Raw genomic sequence first — 10,621 nt, forward strand, 5'->3', positions numbered from 1 at the left:
GCGTTACACAGTATTCAGTATAAGTAACCAGATCACTACCCCTTGGATTGATTTTAGGGACTGTAAGGCCATAAACTTAAAAAAAAAGTCCTTGATGTTCATTCACATGTTAATACAGAGCATTACACACTTTGTGCAAACTTATGGCTGATAAATGCCTCAAAATCTTAGTTTTAAAACTTAGTTGGTCTTCCCTACATAAAATGATGAACTACACATGCACCTAGCTAAATATACCACATTGATTGCATTACAATTCGCTTGAAGCTTAGGAGACAGCTCCAGTTGCTAATGACCACGTTTGTCCATCCTGTCAGTCAAAGAGTATATTCTCAGAATACAACCTTTGACTGACGGGATGGGCACACGTGGCCACTGGATATGTATCTACATGCTTTACAATGCATACAGGGATACGTTCCCAATGCCCAGTTCCACTGACCTTACTTCTGTCCCTATCACACACAAGCTGTTTCAAATTCCTATTTCATATGAATACAGCGGATGATCGCATGAAAGAAGTGGTAGGGAACAACCCTAGAATTATATACAAGAACATGAAATCTCACAAGAGGCTGTTATGTTACCCCAAGATTTTTCATATCAACTTGATTGATTTGAAACGTTACCGTGTAATTTTGTGACTGACTGTTTAGATGCATCAGGACAGTTTTTTTATCCAGATTTTAAATACATTGTTTAGGTTTAAAGAGACAGTCACTTGTGATTCGGTACATCTCGTTTATCTGGCATATTGTTTAACCTACCAGTTGTTTTATATAGGTAAAACGGATAGACGTTTAAAGGACAGGGTAAGAAAGCACCTCTATACCAGGAGTTCTAACAGAACCAATGCTCTAGCTAGACACATTATTGAGAAAGGTAATAAACATCGGTTTAAGTCTATGGTTGTACAGACAAGGGTAAATGGGAGATTAGGAGACATCAGGAATAGAACAGAGATATTAGAGACTAGGTTAATTATTAGGACGAGGGCCGACACTGGAAAGGGTATGAATGATAAATTTCCTATCAGACCAGTCCTTAAAGCTAGACCATTAAGTAGGTCATCTTATTTCTTAGGAACACTTAGGATTTTCATGTATTTTTAATGTTTTTCTTAGGGAATAGGTTGCATTAATATTAGGACATGTATTTTCTCGATACACATTTTTATATACAATATTTTCATTTTAATGTGCTTATATATCTAATAATCAATGTTTTTATGCTTTTGCTGGTGCTTTAAGGCAATCTTAATTACTTAATTGGTATTCAACTGTATTAGATTTCTTTTATTAGAATAGAAAATGATGTAGGTATTACTACTACATAAGTAATGTTTTTTTAGCCTTGTTTTAACATCCGAGGAAGCAGTTGGTTGAACCGTGAAAGCGCTTACGTTTTGTAATAAAAGCTTTTTTCGTTTGAACCTGGAGCCATCGTGTAATTCCAATCTAGTGTACTACCAAAAGTGCAAACCTATTTTCCTTACAGAGATGAAATGTTGATGGAAGATGGCATTATTTTCAAAGGTCCTAAAATTGTTGTTCCTACTTCCTTACAAGAATATATCCAGATTTTTCATCGTGGTCACCCAGGTTCCACATCCACTAAGAAAAGAGAGAGAGAATTAGCATTTTGACCTTAATTACTGAAAAACATTGATAAAGTCCTTTCTTCTTGTTCAGTATGCAATATTACTAGACCGCATTTGTGAAGAGAACCACTTCAGCTAAGTCAAGTTCCTGAACTACCTTGGTCAACAGTAGCCACCGATATCTTTGAGTGGGACAATCAACACTACTTGATATTGGTAGACTCTTATTCAAATTGGTTTGAGATTGATTTACTACCTAAACATCCACTACTGTTACTACCAAGTTGAAACCTCATTTCTCAGTCCATGGTAGTCCACACAAGTTATTTCTGACAATGGTACTCAAATTTACTAGTCAGCTATTTGAGAAACTTGCAAAAGAATGGGACTTTGCACGTTACTAGCAGTCCTGAATAACCACACTCAAATGGACTAGCTGAACATGCAGTGCAGAGTGCAAAGCAATTACTTGAAAGGTCAAAGCATGCCAATATCGATGCTTTTTTGAACTCTCTCAGAAACACACTCAACGATATACTTGGCTCAACGATATACTTGGCTCACCTGCTCAAAGACTTCTATCCAAGCAAACCAGAACAACGCTACTTATTTATTTCCAGTTTGAGGCCTAAAGCCAAGAACAAAACCATCAAGGCTCAATTATTCAAGAAGAGCTCTATCCAGAAGTCCAGTTATGACAGACTGAGCAGATTTCTTTGTCCGCTGAGGGAAGAAGAGACAGTGAGAATACAAAACGGTGAAAGGTTTTGACTGGATTGGTCAGGTTACAGGCATGTGTGGAGCAGAGATCATACCTTGTAGAATCGGAGGGTGTGGAGTACAGGAGAAAATCGCAGGCATCTTCTTCCTGTACCATAACCATCACTGCAGTATTGTCATGCAATGCAGACTCTAGATCTCATATCGAACCAGACGTTGTTCCCATTCCAGAGAGTGCGTTTCAACCTCTACTTCTATTCCTGAAGATGCTCCAGATACTTCCAAGGTTGAACATTCTGTAGAGACAGCTCCAGTTGCTAAATCTAATTCCCAGTTTTATGTCACACAATATGGTTGAATATCCAGGCCCAGTGTGAAATATGCAGCAACATGGACATAACTGCACATATGTACCCACTCTTGTACAACTGCAAGACAATTCCATGTGTAATGTTGGCATGCCAAGTAGATTCATAACACTGCATGATTTCTCAGAGGGAGGATGTAGATCAGAGTGTATGTGCTGTGTCTTTAAGAAGCATATCAAGGACTGAGTGTGCACATATAAATACCAGGCACATGCTATTCCCAGGGCCATTTTGCGAGTGCAGCATATTTGACTGCAGTCGTTTGTACACAAGTTACTTTAAAGTCAGTAAACTTCTGTTGTGATGCGTTTATAATAAAGCTGCCTGAACAGAACCCACGAAGACTCTGTGTCCTAATTAGGAGAGCGACAGAATGTAAAATGAAATGTATTATGGAAGGCAATAAATATAGTTTAAGGGGAAAAGGATGTCAGGAATTGTCATTCACTGTAAGGGCAATTGTATATGACATTATAAACAGGACAGATGAAACCAAGATCATGATAGGAAATTTAAATAAAGCATTTGATACAGTACAACACGGACTATATGGAGAATTATGGAACAGTATGACAGAAAAATCAATATACGCTCTGCATATGACAAAAACAAAGAATTTTAGTGAATGGGTGGTTAAGCAAGCCAATAGATATAAAGAATGTTTACATCAGGGATGTCCTACGAGTAGTAGTCTATTTGCATTAGTTACATATGCATTAGACATGTAAATCTGCATATGAAAGGTACTACTATATTACTAACAAAGGGATAAAAATTCCAGGTATGTTTACTTCTGAAGATAATATACTGCTTACCAGAAACAAAGTCTACATGAAAGATGTTATGTATGTCAATGTAACATAACAGTCATGACTGTAAATAAAAAAGCAAAGGACTGGTTGATGTAGTAAAGATAGGAAGAATACCATTTTCGAAGACAGAAATCTGTGTTGGGAATAAGATTTCGGGGTAACAATGTAAATAAGGAAAAATAGATGAAATAAGGAGCTTTTGGAAAACATACAAGCCATTAATTAATAAAAAAGGTTTATTTGATTAATTAAGTTATATCGAGGGACTCCATATTTAAACAAAGCCTGCCAATAATCTATGAAAAAGAAACAAATATTTTTCTTCTTCTTTTACATGGGGTTCGATATTGAATCCAGTAAAGACATGAATCCTATACGAGTAAAGGAGATGGAGGTTTGGTTATGCTGCTTCTATGAATTTGTATAAAGTTTTGTTTTGGCCAAGATGCATTAGAAATGTTTAAAAGAGGAAAAGAATGTACAAATGAAAACATTAAGATGTTAAAGAAAAAAATTTATGAAAATAAAAATTGAAAAGGAAAGTAAGTGTGGTACAAATACATCATTGTATATAATGTTCATTTTTGGGCCAAATTAGGAAATGAAAAAAAGTTATAAGTGTACAAAAAACATGGTGTGCTAAGCAAGTGGAATGGCAAGACTTTTACGGAGATTAGCAATTTACAAGTTACTAGTACAAAATAATCAGCGAAAGAGTTTGTATATATTGTAATAAAGAAACTACAGAACACACTTTCTTACAATGTACAAGGGGTGCAAAATTGTGGGAAAAATTGTGAAAAAAAGTTCTTTGAAAATATAAAGGAGGTAGATAAATGAAATAAATATGGATATGATTACGTATGGATATTACCATAAAATTAATACATTAAAAAAACAGGCAAGATTACTTTTACATTGTGTGGAATGTTGGGAATGAAGGATAAAATTAATGTTCAATGGTAAACGGAGACTAGCAGTAATTTTAAGAAAAATTAGATGGTTGTGGGAAAAGGAATGGAGTCAAATAACAATAACGAAGATACAACCGTCTTTTCATTATTGTATTAAACTTCTGACAGTATATGCCAGTAACAGAAAAATGGAATATTTACTGTATTAACTGCAAACGTACACGTTTGTAAGTCTTTTAAATGAAGAACCCCTACTCTTTTTGATAGGTGCCATGGGATCTTTAACATCCACTTGCGCTACCACCAACTCAAGCAGATAAGGGCCTCGGTTTTTATGTCTCATCCAAAGACAGGTTCACCCAAATCACAATATTCAGGAAGGAAAAAAATACTAGTTCTGCCCAAACATTTACTTGCTTATTATAAACTATTTGTACCATGAATCTTAATACACCATTATTAAACAGCCACAGTTTATTAGTATGCATTCAGCTAGACTTATTACAGAATAAAATAATTCAACGACAGTACAGAAAAAAAAAATGAACATTAATAAAACCGACAACGGTTAAGTGCAGAGGTAACAATACTGGACACTGTCTAAAATAAAGGACACCAATAAACTTAAAAAGTTCTCCTTATTGGTACATTACCAAAGCTTCAAAGTTGCTGAAGGTCAAAGGGCTAAAACCAAAATTAAAAAGTACCCATAACCGAATACTCACACTGCAGAACAAATATCAATCCAAACGTGGCCAAGCAGAAATAAGACAGCCAATAGGCTACAAGAAGCTCCCAGGAGGAACTCGGATCATAACGGGATTCAAAACCAACACAAACTTAACTATAAAAGCAATTCTATCAGGAAGCCACAAAGTAAGAGCAATATTGCCTAGAAACACCAGCTAAGAACCTAGTCATGGAAGTTTGCACCTGCTACTAATCTGCAAAGCTCAGTGTATTAGAGAAACCTCTACATACAAAGAACTCCTAATAATTAATACAGTAACCCAAGTGTACAGCAAACAGCTTTCACTAACCCCAGTGGTTACTCTGTTTAACACAAGAAACGCTTACTTTCGGCAACTTAAACTATTTGTTACACTAGTGACAGTATTAGTTTAATGTTTTCCTGTAAATAAAAGTAAGTCTCATTTCTCTTTCTTCCTTCTATACTTACAGTTTACCCACTGGCTGCATCGGAAACAACAAAAGATTTCCTGTCAAGCACTTTCTCTGAGAAATTTGTACTGTGTGCATTTTCAACACAATCAAACAACCGTACTTCTAATGTACACATTACTGCCAGTTTGTAAAAATGGTCAACATATACAGTCACCAACTGCCGCCACTAGTTATTTTTGATCAAATCTGTTTAAGCCATCCACATAGCTTGTACACATTTTGTTCATATAACACTGGTTCGGCTATTGTCCATAAAGGGTCTTCAGACCAGTTAACCTACCAGCTTAAACTTAAAATAAAGGCCAACAACAAACAAGGCACAGCTGATTTTCAACACCTGAGCTCACAGGCAAAAATCAACTGTTCAAAAGAGCTATGAAAATGTCCACAAAAACTCCATCAAAGCACGTGTAAACCAAGACCAGCATGTATTATTTTCTAGAGGAAAAAAGGTAAAAATAACTTGAGAAAAGAAAACATTAATAAGCACACAAACTTCAGATTACACTACACTAAACTTGTGCAGAAATTAAGTACCCCCCTTTCCAGAGGAGTTAATCCAACATTTTTTTTTTGTTAAGAGTCCAATCTGTCCTTTATTCTCAACTGTTTAAATTAATGCAGCATTCACCACATCAGCCCAGTATCTGAACTGGTTTCTTGACATTACAGTATTGCAAATCACATACACTCCCAAGGAAAATCCAAGATTGACCTCACTAAAGAAAAGCAGAGCTCAGACATGTCTTAATAACTTGCATGCTAGAACATTTAAATGAAGAACACATAACTGAACTTCTTTCATTCAGTAAGCCTTGTTCCAACACACCTACATAAACTTCTCAACTGGTTTCATCCCAGTTTTTTCCATCCATATATCAAATCACAGAACAACTTTTTAACAGAAAGACATTTTAAAAAAAGAGGTGCGAAGTAACCATAGATTACAGCTCAAAAGTTCAAAAGGTAACGCAATCCCTCACATGAAGGGTAGCAGAAATGTTAAAAAAAAAGAAAATCCCAGAAATAGCAGCTCCATCTGTTGCGAGAAATTGTCAATACATACAATGTCATTAACTACAATGAAATGGAAACAAAGGTGCAGAATTCAAATCAAACTAGCCCCAACGAAACAGCATCACCTTTCATGTATAAGCTGCTCTGTCCCCATAATTTGCACAGCAGTGAACTGCTGAAACTAACCAAAGTACTCAATAATCCCATTTAACAGGTCTGCAAAACTAAGTAAACATGCTAGGAGCATAAGTTCTCCTGCAAATCCAAGTTCATCTTAAAAAATAACTAAGTACACCCAAGAGCAAATCATTTTTCATTCAGGCAAGAGAAGAAATACTTCCTGACGAATAGCTTCCAAGGAAAAAAAATACCCACTAAAACACAAAAAACTTTCTAAAGAACAAAACAAGAGAGCACTACAACAGCAAGAAGTTATAATCTTTACCACATAACACAGCAACAAATTAGACACTTTAATTTAAACCGCTGTGCTAATAAGTCAGCTCAAGTCTCAACTACGGCACAGGCACCCGAGATTTAATTAGCAGCTCAGGCATCTGACAGAGATGGTAAGGGAAAATTGGGGACATGGGAGGAGTACAAGGTGGAGACAAGTCATGTATTATCACAATCCTGCTAGGAGAAGGAAGAGGAGCATTGCAAATGCAAGCTGGGAGGGTCAAGATCACCAAGACTATTAAGTGTCTTCAGAAGTAGTTTGGCAGAAATATACTCGCATGAGGGCATTATATGGGATTATGAGGCAACAGAGATTATACACCCAAGGTCATGGATGGGGTAAGGCCATTGCCAACACTATTAAACCTAGGATGCTGGAAAGGTGCAAGTTGCCCTCTTGGCTGTCCACCTCCAAGAAGCTCTCACCCGGGCACTGGGTGGAATCCCCAATATAGACGAATGAACAGGTGGTGCATGGTCAGCAAGCACAGGAGCAAAAAAAATTCAACTTTACTGTGTTCAGATGACCCCAATACAGAACATTAAAACTTAACTCTTTAATGAACTCAGCCTTTGGGGTGTACTGCTCAATAGCTACAAAAAAGGTGTATACTAAAACAGAGAATTCTCAGATCTGTAATCACAACCAACTTGCTATTGGTTAAACAAATGACAAAAAAAAAACCTCATCCAGAGAGCAGAGTAAAGCTCAAGCATCGAATCTCAATACTACATGGTTATGATCGGAAAAAATTCATAATTTTTAGTACATCGAGCTTTACCTACACCATAGGCTAACACAGAAAGAAAAAAAAAATGTAGGACTAACCAAGTGTTTGCAACTTTGCTACATCCACTGCTGTATCCATTCTTTGCAGTACAGGGAAATTTACCTGTTACAATATAAAAGTAGAAAAAATATAGAAGTCCAAAGTGAAATAGGCTTCAAATAGTTGCCTAAAATAAAGTCTACCTTTACTCCCTAACCGCTTTAAATGCAGTAATACACACAAGTGAAGAAACACGAAAAGTGTATTATACTTTTTGAAGGTGTTTTAGCTATTATACACTATGTTCTGGTTGCTGCTGAATTTCTAGCAAACTTGATGACAGCAGTGAAAAGTGTTTAGCATTTTGAAGAATAATCATAAAGCTTTGTGTACTACATAGTATCTATTCACGTCAGAATCTTAAAGCAGACCATAAATTTCAGCAAAGCAAATACAGTCTCTTTCCGTTCTCTCCCATTAGCCTCTTGAGCAAAACTTTCTTGTGCTCTGTTCCATCAAAAAGTTATGTGGATCAATTCCGCACAGTAAATATGAAACAGAAAAAAAAAAGTCTACACAACAGTACAGCCACACTCACCACCATATATTTTTAAGGTGCCATCAGTGATCTGCCCATAAAGTTGTTAAAGTGTAATTATTTTTTGTAGTTCAGTCTATCACATAAACCAAAGCTTATAACACCCTTACTTACATTAACATCCATCAAGCACTCACATGATGCACAATATTAGTGTAACGATATGGGTTTGGATTTATGCTATTGTCAAGCTTTGATACAAGGACTTCCTCTGTAAAATATGCCATTTTCAGCTGGATAACGAAAGTATCAGCATGTTTTTCAATCAATGCCTGTATACTGGGCAAACTTAAGTACACAATCCTTCAAGTCTTTGGTGCCTAACCTCATTCTTCTATTCTTCTGTCATAAAAGTAATTTCCTTCTAATTTACTAACACTAGTCTGCAAACTAAAGGAACTTAAATATAATATTAATTATGCAAACAAGAAAACATTATATATAAGGCTTGATATGCGCTAACAAAGCTATTGGCTTTGTTTTATTTTATACACGCGCGCGCACACGGTTTACACCTTTCAGTGACTTATATACATGCACACACAAACATAAGACACACTCAATATGCAACTAATGATACGCACATTTTGTATAAGAATATATGCTGCTGAATACAATATATAGCTACATATGAACTGCTGCATCTACTGACAACTTGTATACACACATTACACATGCATCTAAATTACATAGGTTTTTCGAATACTGATTTTGCATTAGTAATTCGAGTTTGTGTACATCACTTCCTTTTAATATTAAGACGTGACGCATTCCAGGAAATTGTTGAGATAATGATACTACACGTGTCTCGATGTTTTCATTGCAAGTCTGTTCTATGTACACTTCAGAAAAATCTGTGACAGACTAGGTTGTGTGTAAATGCAAAAAGCACGGGCATATGCACTATAAGACAGTAAAAGGAGGATGTCAAATACTTAGCTGTCAAGAGCCACAACAGCACACTTTCGCACAGTTTCATCACTTACTACACTAAGAACATGAGTATTACATATCATATATTACACAATTCTATTTCAGAAACTTTAAACTAGTGTGCTGTCACAAGATGCAAAGGATAAGCTGTACAAATAGGTGATAACACAACCTTGTCACTCAACTACAGACAGAACTGCCACAAAACAACCCCATGCTGTACTTAAAATACCAAAATACACGCGGCCCGCAATAACTTCCACTTTACAGTATACAATCGGCAGCTTCCGTCCAGCTGGTACACTTTGAACACTGAACTCCGCGCCAAAACCGGAGACAGCAATAAGCAGACCCATTTGATAGCCAGAAAAAAAGGACTATGACTAATACTTAAACAGCAGTAATAACTAACAGTTCCGATCTGCGGCCCCAAGTGCCAGTGTCGCCGCCCTGTGGTTACTGCCCCCTTACTCGGAGCAGCTAACGTGACAACTGTGAAGTGTAAAAAACACTTCAAGAGGCAGTGCAGTCCCCACTAGGCAGTAGGCCGCAGCGCCTCACTGCCCCACTGCAAGAAAAGCACAATTAAGACTTGGGTCTTTCTCTCGCAGCTCAGACGTGTATGTGTGTGTGCGTGACACCCTCACTGAGGTAAATTACCCTTACCTGTTTGTTCTTGATGTATGGTTTGGAAGCTATATGGTATCTCCGAGCTCTAATTTTACCTCCTCCCGTTGCAGCCATGACCAAAAAAAAAAAAAAAAAAAAAAGAACTTGACAACCGCGGCACTTCTACACTCGCCGCCAGTCACACTCTCTGATCTCGTCTATATTCCTACCGCTCTAACTCGAAGAACCAAGCTTCAAAACACCCTAATCCACCCAACAGCAGACTGTTGTTTTACGTTACGGGACGTCTACCCTCATAGTCTAGGAAAATGTTGTAAGGGAATTCTGGATGTTGTAGTCTACCTTCGGCGAGAAGATTACGCCATTTTTAATCGACGCGATGGATTAGAAAGCTAAAGCTTTGTTTGTTGATGTAATCACTTCGCGACCTTATTTCTTTATGAGGACCGGGTTCTGGTTACAGTTAATCCATCCAGCCAAACGTTTCTGTCATAGGTAGGTACTAGGCTATCGGCCCTAGGGCCCATACAAGCCTAGCCAAAAAATGTACCCTGGCTTTCGCCACCCAAGAAAATAATTTTCCTGTGCCCCTGTCGAGCAGAGCCACAGAAGTGA

General features: G+C 37.0%; 1 protein-coding gene across 1 annotated transcript in view; it reads right to left on the minus strand.

The window, feature by feature from the left end:
- The window catches only part of LOC122796958 (nuclear pore complex protein Nup153-like), a 260,786-nt gene extending 250,455 nt beyond the window's left edge, over positions 1 to 10,331 (minus strand). Inside the window, exon 1 of the mRNA XM_044065732.1 lies at positions 10,043 to 10,331. Within this exon, the coding sequence (XP_043921667.1) occupies positions 10,043 to 10,120 (78 nt within the window). The 5' untranslated portion in view covers positions 10,121 to 10,331. The remainder of the gene's footprint in view (positions 1 to 10,042) is intronic.
- Positions 10,332 to 10,621: the final 290 nt, after the last annotated feature.

This window comes from Protopterus annectens, chromosome 3.part0 (genome assembly GCF_019279795.1).
Source record: "Protopterus annectens isolate FY-2018-M chromosome 3.part0, PAN1.0, whole genome shotgun sequence".
Classification (NCBI taxonomy): Eukaryota; Metazoa; Chordata; order Ceratodontiformes; family Protopteridae; genus Protopterus; species Protopterus annectens.